The sequence below is a fragment of the Notamacropus eugenii genome, chromosome 2 (assembly GCF_028372415.1).
Source record: "Notamacropus eugenii isolate mMacEug1 chromosome 2, mMacEug1.pri_v2, whole genome shotgun sequence".
In the NCBI taxonomy this organism is placed as follows: domain Eukaryota; kingdom Metazoa; phylum Chordata; class Mammalia; order Diprotodontia; family Macropodidae; genus Notamacropus; species Notamacropus eugenii.
In genome coordinates, this window is record NC_092873.1 from 34,002,050 (window position 1) to 34,020,414 (window position 18,365).

Below are 18,365 nucleotides of genomic sequence, written 5' to 3' on the forward strand. Positions count from 1 at the left end.
TCAGATGAAGCTGAGCCTCAAAGAGATTAAATGACTTGGCCTAGTAAGTGGCAGGGCTGGAACTGGAAGCCAGCTCCTCAAGACTCTAGATGCAGTGTTCCTTCCACAGCTGCACACTGCCCACTTCCCTACCTAGAAAATACACTGGTAACATACTTTAACCATATTCAAACACCACATTGCTATACTTCATAGTTGGAATGGCTCCCACATTCCTCCTGGAAATAATGAAATATCCTATTAGCTACTTTTTTAAAAAGATGATAAAACTACAGATGATCACAGATCAAAAACATCTTTATTCCAATAGCCACAAGCGCAAACAGCAGCAAGTCAGTTCACTGTTACAGCACACACATCAAAATCATGTAAATGCTAGAGACATAAGAAAGACAATACCACTGGAGCAGCAAAAAAGACTCCTCAATTAAAAAAAAAAATCAAGTACATTGCAAAAACCTCTACCCTAAAATCCACTACTCAGGTCAATCCAGAACTGTTTTAACTTAATTATACCAGCAGCACATTGCAACTAAACAGGAATCCTTTGAAAGGAGAAGCAAAATTTTCTGAATGAAACTACCATCCAAGTTCAGCCCTTCCCATATATCCTGTGCTTAATGGCAATGCAAGGCTACTGGTGAACTGCATATGCAGCCAAGATTTCCTTGAATTAGAAGCTTGATTTATTCAGTGTAAAATCTAATCTTACACAAATTCTTGATATTTTGATCTTTAGGCTGACTGTAAAAAAAATACATTCAACTTTCAAAAGGAAGGTCACGACCACAAGCTTATGTTTCCCACAAAGAGCATTCTATTTTAAAAAGACTAATTTTCAATTTCATCTTCCTTCAGGATCTATGGTCTCATCAATTTCAAAAAGATGCTTGAAAAATTTATATAACACGTTTAAGGCTTTTTTGCTTTTTTTGTAAGATGGCCTTTTAAATCTGCTCATTAAATCTGTAATTAAATATATATTATATATATACATATTTCTATATACAGAGAGGTTGAATGTAAAGTAGAAAAAAAGTTCTCACTAGAGTGATAACAGAAGACTGTTAAGGTTCTTATCACTTAGTAGACAGGATACATGCTTATTTTGGCCCCCTTGAAGCAATTTTAGCTACCGTTCTCTTATGCATTTATCTTCCAGAAAGTTTATAGATGTTTAGTTGGTCTTTTTATCCAGCTGTTGCAATTTCTTCATCTTTTCACTGTAGGCAACATACTGAGAGTCTGTACCAAAGAGTCTATCCCACCATGTAAACGTTGAAGCATAGTTTCCAACGAAGTTCATGTGGTGGAAATCATGATGCCGCGCACCAGTATAAAATGGTATGCATTTCAAAGGGTTGAGAGGAATATCATAACCACTGAAAGGGAAATTTAAAAAAAATTAATTTGGATATGAATTCCAGTTTATTTCATTAAATTAAAATCAGAGCATGTTCTGTAACTAAGGAAATAGGTGGTATATTCATAGAAGACAAGAAAGAGGCAATGGAGGCATTCAGAAGGCAGTCTTTAGAGGGAGAAAAGATCAATTGAAGAGTGTTCTTAAGTTGTTTTGGTTTGGGATAGCTCTCAATAACCAATCATGTCAATGCTGAAATGAAACATTTCATGAATTATCTTTTCTTTCCTGTCTTAGGGAGGGAAGTCTACAGATGGAAGTTGGCCTGCTAGAATATTGTCTATGTGTAGAATTTTCCTCAATATTTTTTTGCAAAGATAAAAATTTGCTGTTCTGTCTTTAAAAGACTTTAGAACTCTCATCAATGCAATGACAAATGTTGCAGATGGCCAAAAATGGAACAACGCTACCCACCCTCTTGCTGGAGAGATGATGGACTTAAAATGCAGAATGGGACATACATGTTTAGACATAGCCAATATATGAATTTGTTTTGCTGAACAAATATTTATTTGAATATTTTCATTTCTTAAATATTAGTTGGATTTGTTTTTGTTCACCTGGAGAGAGGGAAGTTAAGAAAATATAAATGCTTGTTTAAAAAAAAAAGTACACTGTGAATTTGAGATCAAGATACAATAAAATTATTGTGAATACTTCAAAAGAGAAAAGAAAATTTATTATTCTAAAATTAGAGTATCTAAACACACCTTCAAGTAAATAGCAAATTCTAATCATTAAGATATACATAATGAATAGTTTTATTACATAAATAGGATTCACAACTTACCTATGCACATCAATAGTTTCTATTAAGCGAACTGTGACCCATGCCCAAAGGAGGACTACATGGTCACAAAAGACCAAAATTCCAATAAAAAACCCTGTTCCAAGAATGAGAGTTTCCAGAGGATGTGCATACTCAGATTCCATTCCAAAAGGGGCCTAAAAAAGGTAGATATGATTTATGATTTAAAAAAAAAAATTAACTAAAGAGCTTCAAAAATTCCACATAATATAAATATCAGTAATTCCAAGAAAATCACCCAAGATAAAAAAAAAAACAAAAACACTCCAAGTAGATCTCAAAGGTGTTCTCAAAAATGGGTCTCAAATGACCACTGCCAGTCAGGATCCTGACACATGACCAACCCTTATGATTTTAAAGAAACATTAACAAAATAGTTCTATTGCTAAGCCTGCAGAAAATTACTACACTTCTCAAAATAACTCCTGTGAATGGGATTTTAATGTTGCTGTCGATATTTTATGAATATTTAGTAATCATGTCTGAACTAGGGAGTGTTGGAAAAAGTGACCTCTGAATTAACTTTCATCACTAAGAATCTATAAATTTATTTTGGAGCATAATGGATAGTAGTACAATGCCTTATCTGTGAAACTGGATTCTCAATGAAAAATGACTTTTGGAGGGGTAATAGAAAAATTAAACATGTGCTATGTGAAAAAATATTAAATTTATATATTGTAATTTGAATTGTATCTATATGTATATAAACAGCATATCAAAATATCTTCATAGAATAAATCTTCTGTTAAGCTATAGTAATAAATGCCTGTTTAACAAAAAAATGGAAGAGATGATTATATACCTTGCTCAATATCCAATTTACCATGAAGATAAGACATATACAGGAAAGGATTTGGACAACTGCCTCTTTAAAAACAACAGCAAATATTCTGTAATTAGCACCAAAAACGATTTTTCTTGGGGCTTGGGGGCAGCAAGAAACCTAAAACCCCTCTAAGTTAACAAAAACGTTAAAACAAATTTCTTAACAGTAGAAATTTTGTTATTTTATGATAAATCCAATATAATCTTAATTCACCTTCTGTGAAATCATATTTTCTAACATGAAACATACCTGAAACTCATGATGAACTTTATGTATGTATTTATATATTTTTTTATGATGTAAAAGTCTGTGAAGAAAATAGTGCCAGGTATCTTCAATCACTGCACAACCAAAACATCTGGCCAACAGCAGGTGCCTTTATAGGTAAAAATAAAATTAGGGGTTATATTTCTATTTTCACCACTTACGATTCCTGTTTTTAAATTAAGCTATGTTGCTCTCACCCACAAACATAGAATACAGTGCTGAATCAGATCTGTAATCACAGATATTTAATCCAGATGTTTTACTTTTTTCATTCTGTATGACCTAAGTCCTTAACAAAAGCTGGTTAGAAATGCTGTTAAACTAGTTTTGGGGGGAGAAAAGGAGCGATTTACAACATAGCTTGACAGAAATGTATTAGAAGAACTTAAAAAATAATAATAATTAAGTACAGAATATAAAGAGGCAAACCATTACCAGATGATCTCCACAAATCTGAGCAGGAAGACTACCCATAGGAGATCAAAATAAAACAAAAGGCTTCCTAGAACAAAATAATGCTGCTCAATTTTGGACTTAATGGATTTGAGGTGCTATTAGGACACACAAGGAGAGATGGCATTTATGTTATGTTACATTATGTATCATATTAAATTACGAGTCAAGTCTTGTGTTCAGGAGAGGTCACAACTAGTGGCAGAGGTAAGGCATCTGCTATGTGATTGTGGGGAACAGAGAAGCAGGTGAACCTGCACTGTCTCATACCGGATTTGCCTTGTTATCCCCTTCAAGCATAAGTTCAAACGTCACCTCCTGTAAGGTAGTTTTCCCTTCCTCATTTTCCCAGTCTAAGAGTTTCCTTCCCTCTCACCCCTGACAAAATTATTTCAGCATTTTTTTGTAATTGTTTATTCGTGAACATGATGTTTTACTCCAGAAAAACTCCCAGAGGAAAAGCTCAGTGCCGGGCAAAGAGAAGGTATTGATCAAATACTTAGTGAGCTGAAACTGAATTTAAGAATCAGTTATTTAAAGTTTGGTATAAAATACCAGTTTATTATGCCTTTTGCTTTACCTATATATCGTACTGTTTTAAAAACTAAAACAATGCTGCTTCAGTTTAGCTGTGTTGTATAACAGATGACGTACAATAAAGCTTACAAAATGTTTTACATATGTTAGTCTTGTAACAACAGTGTGAAGCGGGCACCACAGGTATTATTGATTATCTTCACTTTTTGGAAAGCTAAATGATTTGTCTATGGTCAAGCTGCTAATTAAGTGTTACAATCAGGCTTTGAACTGAGGTTTTCCTAACTCCAATTCCAGCCAGTGTTTGTTTGTTTGTTTTATTACAACAGTCTGCCTCGCTCAGAACATACATAAAAGAGCTATGCACACACCATGGAACATGCAAAATGCTGGCATTTTGTAATTTCCTGGCAAAATTCTAGAAATAATTAAAATGGTGGTTTGCAAGCACTCAGAAAAGAAAATGATGATCAGTACAAGCCAGCATGGATTCCTTTAAGAAAGTCATAAAAGATTCATCTCATTTTCTTTTTGGATAACTTTACCAGATTGGTAGGATTGGAAATGCTATAAATACAGCACTTGTGAATTATCATCAAAGAATCTGACGATCTCTCATAATTTCCCTGTGGATAAGGTGAAGAGGTATGAACTGATTATAGTATAATTAGGTGGATTCATAATTGGTTAAACAACTGGGTCCAAAGAAGGACCAAGAGTCAGTACCAGTCAAGGACCTGTCATGGAGTCTCATAGGACTCTGGCTTTAGTCCTATCCTGTCTGACATCTTTTATCAGTGACTTAGATGAAGGCAGAAATGCCATGTTTATCTAATTTCTAAAAGATATGAAAATGGGAGGGACAGTTAATATAATGGATGCAGCTTCACAATCTGAAAAAATGTTACATGTTATACGAAAAAGAGCACACAATATAGATGTCAAGAATATGGGGATGCAAATCTCATGTCTGTCATTAACTTACTGTGTGACCCTAGGCAAGTCATTCTCTTGTGATTAGTTTCCTCTACTATAAAATTAGGCAGACTAGATCTCTAAGGTCCTATCTAGCTCTAAATTCTTGACACCACCTTAACAGGTAGTTATTCTGAGATGATTAAATTGAATGTGGGTAAAATGCAAAGGTGATTACTGTCTTCAAATACTTTAAGTAAAATAAAGATTAACCTATTTTTTAACCTATTCGTTAGAAAGAGGGCTTTAAATGAGGGGGTTGTGGGGAGGAGTACTGATATACAAATCAGAAGAGAAAAGGAAATATTTAAAAGAATTGGACTTGGTTTGCTTATCCCAACAAAGCAAAACTAAAACCAAGGGACAGAAATTTTACAACGATCTAGCTGATGTAAGGGGAAAAAAAAAACTTTACAATTGAAGGCTGAAGAACAGATTTCCACTCAAGTATGCTGTAGATCAACTCAATATTCCCTAGTAGCATTAGGATTCTATGGCACCATGCAAACTTCTATTACTAGAAACTATTCCACAGACAAACTTGCCCACTTCAGCAATGAAGGGCATACAGAAATAAAACAATTTAGCTAACATTTAATATGCTTCCTTTATTTCCAATGCTGGACATATACTTCAATTCTAGCCATAGTTTTGATTTGATTATAAATAGCAGTTTATTGTAAAAAATCAAAGCCTTATCTACGTACCATCTTGGCATACTGTCCCAATCATATGGAATATCAAAATACTCTGTAAAGAACCAAGTACCACAAATCAAAGGTAGCTGAATGCAAAAGTGATTGAAGATAATTAATTTGAAACATTTCCACTGGCCTTCCCAAGTTTCTGGTTTTTCCTATGGGGAAGAAAGTCATTTTTAGTCTTAGCCAGTACTAGCATACTACCAAGGACTTGGATCCTTTTACTAAATTTCTAAGTTCTCAAATACTATTTACCCAATAATTACCCAATTATTTTATTCCCAAAACCTTATTTTTTTAAGCTAGTGCTCCTTAATTCCGAAACTTTTATCAATTTTATAGCAAATACAAGTATTATATTGATTTTACAAGTGAAAAAACTACAAAAGAAGCAAAGTAAGATTCAAATTTTCAAACCACTAAAACCTTATTAATATTCTGCTGTTCATGACTTATACTGGACATATGGTAGAAGACACCCAATAAGCAGCAAAGGCTGCCAACATTTTCCTATTTTTATGGAAACTATACAGGATCCCTAAAGAAACTGAGAGAAGGAAAACAGACAACTCCAATTTCTCAATGGCACTCCTCTCAGGAAAACTAGTATTTTTCATCTGAAGTAATTCAGAGACAATGCTAAATTTAAGAGATGAATTTCTAAACAAGGAGCTGATGCTCAGGTTTTTCAGAATGAAAAAAAAGTATTTAACTCATTATAAATTAGTATACACTATAAAGCTTTCTAAGTCATATATAAGACAATTCAAACAGTAATCAATGTATTAAGCAATGAACTTGCAGACCACAATTGAATGTTTTATTTCTTCTCAATTCCTGATTTTTTTCTTCAAAAGGTAGAAAGGTCACTTTTATCAAGTTCAAGATATTCAGAAGGATTTCTTGGGATAAATTTTGATAGACATCTTTGAAGGGTCTTTTGTGCATACATAAAACCACTTAAAAGCATTTAACAAACAAATCTAGGAATATCTGGAATGTCCCCCAACACACACATTTTCATTTTGATTTCTCTTAAATGTCATGCCTAGCTTTAAAATGCATTGACCAAACTTTACCTGTCAAGACTTTTCCATCTTTTAATCCTCACTACTTGCTACTTAGCAACAAAAAGTCTCAAAGAGGCATTAGCAATGTGGCCAGCAAAGACTGATTTTAAAATTATGAAATGAAGTGTCTGTCTCAGTCATCAATCAGCATGTTGACTTTGGATAGTGAATTGTGACTTTCTTAAAGGATTAAATTATCTACTTATTATAATAATTTACATATATAATGCTCTAAATTTTGTAAAGCAATTTCCCTCAAACAATTCTGTGAACAAGTAATATTATTCCCATTTTACAGATGAAAAAACTGAGGTTCAAAGGAGTGATTTGCCAATGGCTGTACAGGTTAGAGGCAGATATTAAGATCCAATCAGTGTTACTGATATAGTGCAAGAAATGCCAACCACAATCCAGGAATCATCTCTACTTCATACACAGATTTCAATCCCACCTCCAAATCTGGGTGATAAATTAAAGCAATAATCCATCTACTCAATTCTAACTCAACTGTAGGAAACAAAAATAACAAGGGAAAGAAAAGGTATAGTCAAAACTATTTTAAAGTTACAATCTATAAAACTGATTTTTAAAAAGTGAAATACAACTAAACAAACAGAACAAAAATGCCAATGATGTAGTTTCTCTAGTGTAACGAGAGAAGTAAATTCATTTCAAAGCAAAGATTTGTAAAGGGGATTTAAAATAAAATTTGAACATTTACAATTATGCAACCTCACATTTTACTCACCTTTTGAATTTTATATTTTTGCATATAAGGTATAAATTGAAACAAAAATGCTGGCAAACAAAACAAGAAATAGAGCGCTTCATGAACTATGAGTGATCCCCATGTTGCAATCTGAAACTTTGTGTAATTATTCAACATGTAAATCCAAACATTTTTAAATGGTGTTTGTAGAGGATTCTCAGGTAATAAGGAATCTAAATACTCCACTGCCAAGGATACTGAACCAAAGATGCTGGCACTTTCATTTGCAGCCATTATTCAAATTTCTTCCAACAGCCTTATTATTCTGGAAAAAAAAAAACCCAATAGTGAAACAGAAATATTTAACCCTTTACTAAATTTTAATTTACTTTTAAAAGGTTATGAAAGTCTCTAAAGTTGTGATAAACACATATACCCTCTCTCTTCCTAATTTCCTTACTGCTGTGGAGGGTAACCACCAATCTCCCTGTCATTCAGGCTTTCAATCTAGGTGTCACTGTTCCCCCTTCCATATCCAAGCAGCTGTCAAATCTTGTCTTTCCGACTTTTATAACATCCCTCGTATGTACGCCATTTTTTCTTCCATCACTGCCACCACTCTGGTACAGACTCCTCAACTGGACTATTGCAATAACCTGTTGAATGGTCTCCCTGCCTCATATCTCTCCCCATTCCAGTCCATTTGCTACTCAAGTGTCAAAATGATCTTCCTAAAAGCAGATCTGACCCCCCAAAATCAATCAGCTCCAATGCCTACCTACTTCCACCAGGATCAAATATAAAATCCTCTGTTTGGCTTAGAAAACCCTTCATAACCTGCACCTTCTACCTTTCTAGTCTGCTTATATTTTCCCCCACATATTCTTACATCCAGAAACATAGGCCTCTTTTCTGTTCCTCCTACGTGACACTATTTCTAAACCTGAATATTTTCAATGGCTGTCTCCCACACCTGAAACTCTATTTCCTAATATCCCTCTCTGAGCTTTCCAGACTTCCTCAGTCTCAGCTAAGTCTTCAAGAAGCTTTTCCTGATCCCTCATGAGGCTTATGATTTCTCTCTGCTGATTATTTCCAATTTATCCTGTATTTCTCTTGTCTGAAAATTGTTTGCATGTTGTCTCCCCTACTGGACTGTACATGTTTGAAAACAGAAACTATATTCCCACTGCTTAGCAAGCCCCTAATGTTTGCTACAACACTGCCACTGCTGCCACATGCACAAAGCACCTGGAAATGATCATTTCAAATGGAAATCATAATTTGTTCAGGGAATTTTATTTAAAAGCAATATACTACTAAGATATGTCCATTTTCAGTATGGTACCTGAAATTACAGTGTTGTGCTGAGGTAGCCTCTGAAGTGATTATGAATACTTCTTTGATACAGAAACCAAAAGTAACAATTATTTGTCTCCAACAGAGAGAACCCATTCAAAAAAAAGCCTGCACATGACACAAACTGGCTGTGTGACCTTGTCCAAGTGACTTACAAAGAATCATTTTCCTGAAATGTTTACTAAAATAATTTACTTAGAGCCCATGACAACTCATCATTAAGATTCAACTAAAGAAATTCTTCCCACTTAAAAATCCATGTCAAAGTATATGAACTAACAGTAGGAATTATCTTTACTATTATAAAAATGAGAAAAAAATGGAACTTTCAAAAAATTTAAGGTACTTTTGAATCACATGTAGATTATCTCATCACTAAACTTTTTTTTTAGTGATTAAGCTGATGAACAAAAGTACCTTATGACCAATCTCAGTCTATAACAAAGGTAAGGTTGACCAAGAAAGTGGAATGTGTTGTATACTGTCAGTCATAATGACTATGTTTGGCTTTTCTTAAAAAAGAGGGTTCAATGGAGATTAGAGATCAAGGGGTTAACTATGGTGTAAAAACAGTAAGTAACAATAAATCTTTAAAGGAGCTTACTGAAGGGAAGAAATAGGGAAAAATACAATTTTATAAGGTAATAGATGTATTTACTGTGAAGATAGTCAGATTCATAGAAAGTCTGAGCCAGAAATCCTAAAAACCATCTACCCCAATCCTTATATTTTACAAATGAGAAAAGAGGAGTCCATATACGAAAAAAAATTTTTTTTAATGTAAAAAGACTTGTGCAATATCACCCAGCCAGGAAGTTGCAGGGGCTAAATCTAAAAACTGGTTTTCTGAACTCAAGTCATTATCCATTTCCACTATATTGGATTTAATGCGAAAGTTGGCACATACTAAATCAATGGTTTTCTTTATTTCAAGAAAAGTGGGCTCAAGAAAAAGGTTCCAATATTTACCTGACAGAGGCATTCACCTTCCTATGACTTTACACTTTTCAGTAACAAGATTACTAGAAAAATCACAGGGAGACATTTTTTGGTACATGGACAATACAAGAACTTGTTTATAGGTAAAGAGATATACAGTTGTTACAGGTGGTTTTTCTTTATTTTCAAGGGGGGAGAATTATAAGGAAATGAGGTAGATTCTGTTAGTTGAAAATACATACATACGTACATATATATATATAAAAAATTTTTAAAAACCCACTGCCACTGGAAGTAACACAAAAGTCAAGTAATACAAGGAGAAATAAATATTAAAAAGTTGTTTATGTTTTTAAAATGCAATACCAATTAAGTGACTTAATTTGATGTGTGTGTTCATCCTTTGTTGCTGAAGAAGACTATGCCATCAGAGAAATGATGACATGACTTGCACTTGACTTTGTTTTGAGTGAGGGAGGGCTGTGCAGGTCACCAGCCTCACTTTTCCTCCAGAGACATCTGAATCCAGTGACCAGATATTCATCAGGATGACTGGAGATGACCCAGGATGAGGCAATTGGGGTTAAGTGACTTGCCCAAGGTTACACAGCTAGTGAGTGTCAAGCGTCTGAGGTGAGATTTGAACTTAGGTCCTTCTGACTCCTGCACTGATGCTCTATCTAGTTGCCCCGACTTAATTTGATACCCTTTATCTTAATGACAGAAAATATTCTATGAAATTTGCCATATATTCCGTTAACCTTTTAGAAAATCTTCTGCTGGTAGATTTGGCTACCATTTAGGAGAATTTCATGGAAGATAGAGGTAAGGGGAGGCAATGAAACTGTGTTTTTACCTTTGTTTGTATCCCCAGTATTTAGCATAGTGTCTGGCACACAGTAAGTGCCTGATAAATGCTTGATGACAGAGAGGGAGAGGCCAAAAGGGGTGCCTGTGTAGTCAAAAAAGTCTTCCTTAAAAAACCAGTCGTTTAGACTATTTGAAAGCAAGGGACCATTAAGTAAGCTGAAGCTTTCTGGGTAGAGAGATAGTAGTAATACGAAGAAACTAGAGATATCAAGCAAGTTGGAAGGAATCTTCTTAGTTGTTTGTAATGCAAGACCCCAAATGTTTCACTTGGAAACAGTCAATAAGCATTTATTAAGTGCTTACTATATGCTAGGCACACTGTGCACTAGGAATCCAAAGCCAATCTCTGACCTCAAGAAACTTACAACATAATGGGGAAAACAACATGCAAATGACCATGTACAAACAAGCTACATAGAAGATAAACAAGAAATAATCAATAGAAGGAAGGTACTAGAATTAAGGAGGACTGGCTCCCTGTAGAAGGTGGGATTTTAGCTCGGACATAAAGAAAACCAGAATGTGAAGATAAAAAAGCATTCCAAAAATGAGGGGCAGGCAGGGAAAATGCCCAGAATTGAGAGATGGAACGTCTTGTGAGCCAGAGTCACTGGACTAAAGAATACAATGTGTTGAGAATAGGGATACAGTGTGTAAAATGGCTGGAAATGCTGGGTATGAGGGCTAGTTATCAGGAGTTCTGAGCACCAAATAGAACATTTTCTATTTGATACTAAAGATAACAGGTGGAGCTTAGGGAGTAGCTGGACTATCATGGTTGGAGCTATGCTTTTAGAAATGGAGGGGGGCCTAGAGAGGGGACAGACTTTGGTCAGACACCAACAAGCAGGTTACTGCAGTAGGGGAGGAATGAGGAGATGAGGACCTGTCTGCTTCTGCGTGGTGACAGCATCAAAGCAGATGCTGCAAAGGTGAAGCCTTGGCAACAGAGAGACGTGAGCAGGAGATAAATATCTTCTTCTGTCCCCCTGAAAGAATGCAAAGGTCTTAAAAGCTGTTTTCTGTGTCCTCAGTAATGGACTTGGGAGACAGGAAGTCAGAAAGACCTACTTCACCTGCTGCTGGCTGGGTGACCCTGGGCATTTATCCTCATTTTCTCAGTTTTCCTCACCTGTACAGCAGCATCTCCATCCGAGCCTAACACTTAAAGCTCTATATGAACGTTCACAATTATTATTTCATAGAGAAAATGCTCTGACGAATGATCTGTTCCTTCACTAGGGTCCCCTCCCCTTTTCCTTTTGCAAACAAAATCCTTAGCTTACTTAACGCTCAGGAAATGATAATATGTATCCCAGGAACACACAGATCATTTCAGAGAGGAGGACTGCCTTCCCAGCCACTTTCAGAACCTGGCTGAGAACACGATGTTCCTGAGTCATCTTTGTCCTTGTCCTAGTCCTCATCCGACGCCACGATCCCGTGGCAAAGGATCAAGGGGCCAGGAAAGGTGGAGCGTGGGGCCACGAAAAATCTGGGAACGAAGGGTCTCCAAAGTCCAACCTGTTGCATCCCTTTGGAAACGCATCTCAGGGACACAGGGACGGGGGAGGGGTGGCGGGGGAAGGGAAGGTGAGGGCAGTGCGGAGCTGGTGGGGGGGAGGTGGGGAAAGAGAACACACCGCCCGTCACCTGTTCCAGGGCCCACCCTCCCTGAGCCCACCTGGAGGCCGAAATAGCTCTGCATTCCTCTGCTCCTTCGTGGGCTCCGCGATGGAGATGCGGGCCTGGTGTCCGATGTTCCAGGCCCGGCCCGGCCCGGCGCACCTGGAGCGCAGGCGCAGTGCTGCCCGGACCTCCTCCCTCACCCGGGCCTGGCTCCATCCCTTCCCACCTAGGCGCAGAAACCCTGCACTACGCGTCCCCGTCCTCAACCCCTCAATGCCCAGCCGACGCCTCAGCACCCCTCTCCCGGCAGAGCTTCCCCCACTCACCAAAATCGTGCACCCCAATGCCAGGCGTCAGAACTGAAGCCCTAAAGGCTGCGACTGGCCCTTCACCTCCAGACACCCGCATAAAACTGCGGAGACAGAAGCCGGCTCCCGCCGCTTACTATTGGTCGGAGAGCCAGGCTGGGGAGGAGGGCGGAAACAGCCTCTGGACGCTAATTGGTCGGCTCTGGGGCATGACGTAGCGTTTCGTACACGAAGCGAGGCTAGGCTGCCGCTCTCATTGGCTGAGCCGATGGAGTGAGGATAGTGAGACCCCGTCTTCCAACCACTCAGCAGGCTGGCAGCGAGTCCCAGAACGAAGACGCCCGGAGCTGGTGACGGCGTGAGAGGGCGGGTTTAAACCGTTGCCAGGGCAATGGGGCCGGCTTTTCTGCAAACCTTTAGCCTAGGTTGGGGGAAGGGCTGCCAGCTGAAGCCGGGACGCGCCTTATGTAATGGATGGATCCCTAGCTCAGAAAGACTTAATCCTCACCCCACGTGTGGGCGTGGCCAGGAGTGTCCTCACTTCTGCCTACCTGGCCCGGCTCACGCAGATCAGAGCAGCGCCCCCGTCGTTCTTTCCGCTCTTTTGCAAACCTTAGGGCTGTTGATGTATCATTTGAAATGACGTCATAAGGCATCCTACTCCCACGCCCATCATTGTACGAATCAGGACACTGACACCCAAAGAACTTAATGAAATAAATTGATCAGGGTCACGGAGGCATTAACTAACAGGACTGGGGTGTGTCTTTGTTTCCTTTTCTTTTCATACTAGGCTAAGGGAAGAGGGGTCCTGGGATTGTCCTTTCATCAGTGTGGGGAATTGGTAGATTCTAGGATCTCCCCAACGCACTGGTGACTTTTCTCCAGATCTCCTGAGAAGAAGCAGTTAGGAAAGTAGGAAGTGAAAAAGGGGGGGAAATGTCTCCTGGAAGATGTGGGAATCTTGGAATACTAATGCATGGTTGGTGGAGTTGGGAACTGATCCACCAGTAACTTGGAACTATGCTCAAAAGGCAACCAAACTTTTTGATCCAGCAATTCCACTGTTATCCCAAAGACCTCATAAAAAAAGGGGAAAGGACCTACTTGTCCAAAAATATATTTAAAGCAGTTCTTTTTGTAGTGGGAAAGAATTGGAAATTGAGGGGATGCCCATCAATTGGGGAAATGGTTGAAGACCTACGGGAATTGATGCTGAATGGAGTGAGTAGAACCAGGAGACATTGTACATAGTAACAGTAACATTGTACATGGTAACAGTAACATTGTACAGTGTTGTAGCTGGGCGATAGACTTAGCTTTTCTCAGCAATTCAGTGATCCAAGACAATTCCAAGGGACTATTGATGGAAAATGCTGAACACATCCAGAGAAAGGGTTACGGAGTCTGAATGTAGACCGAAGCATGCTATTTTCACTTTTTTGGTATTTTTTCCCTTTTTCTTTCTCCCTTTTGTTCCGAGTCTTCTTTCTAACGTGGACTGATGTGGAAATGTGTTTAGCATGATTATATATGTATAACTTTTAAACAATTTAAAATGTCTCCGCAGATTGGTCAAGAAGGATGAAGACTGAGAGAAAATCATCAGATTTGGCAATTAAGATATTATTGATAATTCTGGGGGTCATTTCAGTTTCAAATGATCAATGACTGCAAAGGATTGAGGAGTGAGTAAGAGATAAATAAATAGAAGCAGTGAAAGTAGACACATTTTTCTAAGAGCTTGGCTAAGAAAGGAAGGAGAGATATATTGTAGAGAGTTTGGGACTTGGTTGAAGACAGTAGGGAAAGAATCAATCTTTAAGGAAGGGTTTGAAAATTAGAGAAAGGGGAGAGTTGAGGGGGCAATGTACTGAAAAAGATAGCAGTAGACCAAATCAGTGCACAAGGTTAGCCTTGACAAGAAGGGATACTTTTTCAGAGACCAGGGGAAAGGAAGAGAGATTTGGGGATGGTGTCAAGGGATTCATAGGGAAATGTCTATTCATACGTGACAAAAACAATTACTATAACTTTTTCCTCCTCTTGTCCTTCTGGATTCCACAGCTTCTTCCACATCTCAGCTAAAATTGTACCTTCTACAAGAAGCCATCCCCAATCTCCTTGAATTCAAGTGTCTTCCCTCTGTTATTTCAAATTTATCCTGTATGTAACTTGATTGTACATAGTTTTTTACATGTCATCTTTTCCGTTCCACTGTGAGCTCTTTGAGAACAGGGACTGGCTTTTACCTTTCTTTATATTTGGCACAAAGCCTGGAAAATAGGGTAGATGCTTAATAAATACTGATTTACTGATTGAAGTTTGCAAGTTAACAAATCACATTCTTCAATAAGAAAACTAGTTACATGCAGAGAAACTGCTTGGAATTCTTGAAGAAAGTGCCCAGTTGGTAAAAAAAAAAAGTAGGAACATAATAAATGCTTGTTGAATGAATAAATGCAAGAAGCAACTGATATAATTATTATTGTCCCCATTTTACAATCAGTAAATTTATAGATTCTAGATATATAGATTCTAAATAACTTGTCCATTACGATGCAGGAAGTATTGATCTCTGAATTTCAGAGCAAGGAAATTTCAGAGGTCATCAAATAGAAGCCATATGTGTACTAAGAGTTCTTCTGTGACAGAGGTGTCAAAATCTACTGACCTCATTCGGTCATATTCCTGAACAGGGTCAGAATCAGATGAAACTATACAGTAATTGGGAAATGTTTAGCAAAATAAATAAAAACTCAATATAATATAGATAATATTGGTTTGTGGTTTTCTAAGTCAATATGGGTGCACAGGGATCCAGTTCTATTTGAGTCTGACACCCCTGGTATACGACAGCAGTAGCAAGTGGTCATCCACCTGTAAGACCATCCAGCTGAGGGAGATTTGTTTTTTTTTCTTTGTTAGGAAGTTTGTCCTTATATCAAGCCTCAATCTCTCTATAACTATCCCCATTGCTCCTAGTTCTATACCCAACAGAAAGTGACTAATACCTTTTCTACACATCAGCCCTTCAAATACTTATAGTTATTGTGCCTCCCTTAATTCTTCTTTTCACTGAGCTAAATATTCCCATTTCTTTCAAAATTCTTATATGCACCAGGCTCCAGTCCCTCTTTATCCTGTTCTCCCTCCTCTTAGATATACTCGAGCTTGGCAACAGAATAATGGAATTTTGAGAGTTGGAAAGGACTGTTATAATGTAACCATTATAATGCAACCAACAAGTAGTCACCTTGCTTCTGCCTGAAAACCTCAAAGAAGGACCAAATGACTTCTACCCTTATTTTACTTTTGGGTGGCTCAATGTTTTTCTTAAATCCAAGTTTACTGATCTTTCCATGGCACTTGGTTAAACTACCTGTGGGCCTACTACTGCCTTGTTGTTAAAGAATAGATTCAGAACAGAAAAAACTCAAAGGTCATCTAGTCCAACCTCCTAAAGAGACCAGTTGATTTACCCAAGGTCACAAAAGGTACATATCTAGGTTTTGAAACAATGCCTTTAAGCTCCAAATCCGTGTTCTTTGTACTTTTATATTCATTTTCTCTTTTTTTCAAAATTTCATTTGATATTTTTTTAACAAAAAATATCTGCTTTCTCTTCCTCCCTCCTCACCAATGGAAAAAAGCAAAAGAAACCTTTATAACAAATATGCATAGTTAAACAAATTCCCACATTTCCCATATCCAAAAAAATATGCCTCATTCTGCACCCTGAGTCCATCACTTCTCTGTCAGAAGGTGGGTAGCATGTTTCATTATGAAACCTCTGGGATCATCATTGGTTATTGTGTTATTAGAGTCCTTAAGTCATTCAACAATTTGTTGTTATTGTTGCAAACTCATTCTTCATATAAAGGCATCTGAGAGGGTATAGGAACAATGGATCTAGAACTTCCTACTTCTCTGAGTGACTGGGATCACCCTGAAACATATCTCTGCCCCTGTGATCATAGGTGCCTTCTCCTGCTGGGATCTCCATTTTGGGAAGAAACTTGACAGGCAATCCTTTATGCCCTTCCAGTCTCTGCTTCTGTTTCTAGGGACTTTTCAACCAGGTTTTTCATGGGGCTGTTTCTCTGCCAACTCTTGCTTTCAGCTTCCTTTTGTGTTCAGCTGCTTCAAGTGCGTTTTCTTCCCCATTAGAATGCAAGAAACTTGCTTATAGTTGTATTCCCAGAGTTTAGCACAATGTTTAGAGCATAGTAAGTGCTTAAAGATGCTTGTGGCCTGCCTATTTTTACCTGACAAATTACTAGTTCTGTGAAAATTCCAGATGGCCCATTTCAATTTTTAAAATATCAGTCCATTATATATACCTATTATACTTGGATTACAATTTAGATATTACAGTTGCTGCAATGGGAGATGTCTCCCAGGTTTGGCCTGGAACAGGAAAAGACATCCAAAACTAACATAGAAATTTCCCAATTGCTGGTAACAAGATTACAAGAAAATACAAAAGTAGGTTGTATCATGGAGTCAAATTCACTGTCAAATCTACGTATGCTCTCTAAGGACTCAACGGCCTTCCAGGGTGGGGAACCTTTGCCTCAAAGCCAAATGTGGCTTTCTAGGTTGCTCTGTGAAGTTTGAATTCAGTCAATGGACCTAGAGGGTTATATGTGGCCTTGAGGTCACAGGTTCCACAACCCTGTCACGTGGGAGTATTTTTCTCACCTTTTTCCCTCGCAGCTTCTCTTCTCCAAAACATCCTCCATACTCCTATAGTGTATTGAGACAGATGTCACATTTGGCAGCATGCAATTCAAAGTGTTAAAAAAAATATAAACTTTTATCAAAAAGGAGAAAACAAAATAGAAATCCTCCAGCTCATGAAAAACTGAAACCTCCTCACAATCACAAGTAAGTAGGGCTCAGAGTAGCCATTGCTTTTGGTGTTCCTAATTTGGCAAGAGACCCTATCTATTTTCACCGCATCATTGCCTTTCTAGGTATTTAGTGCCAAACTATTAATTTACAGAATACTGCCTCCAGAGACAGAGGAAAATAAAGCATATTGATAAAAACATGATAGATTCAGGTTGCAGAATGAGACACATTTTTAGATATAGCAAATGCATGGATTTGTTTCACTTTACTATGCTTATTTGTTATGAAGACTTTTTTCAAGTATGATTTTAGGAGTCAGGAGAAGACAGAGAAAGTGTAGACAAAAAAAAGAGAAGAAAAAGAAAAGTGTTGCTGAAGCACTTTTTAAAAATGCATAAGAGGAAGTTCAGAAAAAAACATAGATGGGTTGTTTCTTCTTTTGCAAGTGAGACTAACATGGAAATATGTTTTTCACAACTGCACACATATAGCCTATATCCCACACAACCCAGGTCAGTGTAGCCAAGGGTAGTGTAGGCAAGGGCCAGGTGTAAACAATGAGAGCCACAATGAAAGGGCAGTTGAAAGGATTATTAACTGGGAAGGGTCGGGTGCCCTAGATGAATGGTAC

The 18,365-nt window shown here is 37.7% G+C and overlaps 1 protein-coding gene across 2 annotated transcripts; it reads right to left on the reverse strand.

The window, feature by feature from the left end:
• Positions 1-279: 279 nt before the first annotated feature.
• On the reverse strand, positions 280-13,435 carry MSMO1 (methylsterol monooxygenase 1). 2 transcript variants are annotated; one of them, XM_072639730.1, is made up of 6 exons: positions 12,896-13,435; positions 7,812-8,097; positions 6,000-6,148; positions 3,310-3,436; positions 2,214-2,368; positions 280-1,382 (listed from the first exon to the last, which is right to left on the reverse strand). In XM_072639730.1, exons 2-6 carry the CDS (start codon positions 8,064-8,066, stop codon positions 1,178-1,180), a joined length of 891 nt encoding a protein of 296 aa, XP_072495831.1. In that variant the 5' UTR covers positions 8,067-8,097; positions 12,896-13,435; the 3' UTR covers positions 280-1,177. The 2 variants fall into 2 exon arrangements, with proteins under 2 accessions (XP_072495831.1, XP_072495832.1); XM_072639731.1 differs by lacking the exon at positions 12,896-13,435 and adding an exon at positions 12,625-12,765.
• Positions 13,436-18,365: the final 4,930 nt, after the last annotated feature.

Bases quoted from the DNA above. Each gene is read 5' to 3' on its own strand.
- MSMO1 (XM_072639730.1), bottom strand. From the start codon at position 8,066: ATGGCTGCAAATGAAAGTGCCAGCATCTTTGGTTCAGTATCCTTGGCA. The intron at 6,149-7,811 runs GTGAGTAAAATG...TCTTCCCCATAG, and splicing joins AAAAATATAAAATTCAAAAG to GAAAAACCAGAAACTTGGGA. The intron at 2,369-3,309 runs GTATGTTTCATG...TACCTTTTTTAG, and splicing joins AAGTTCATCATGAGTTTCAG to GCCCCTTTTGGAATGGAATC.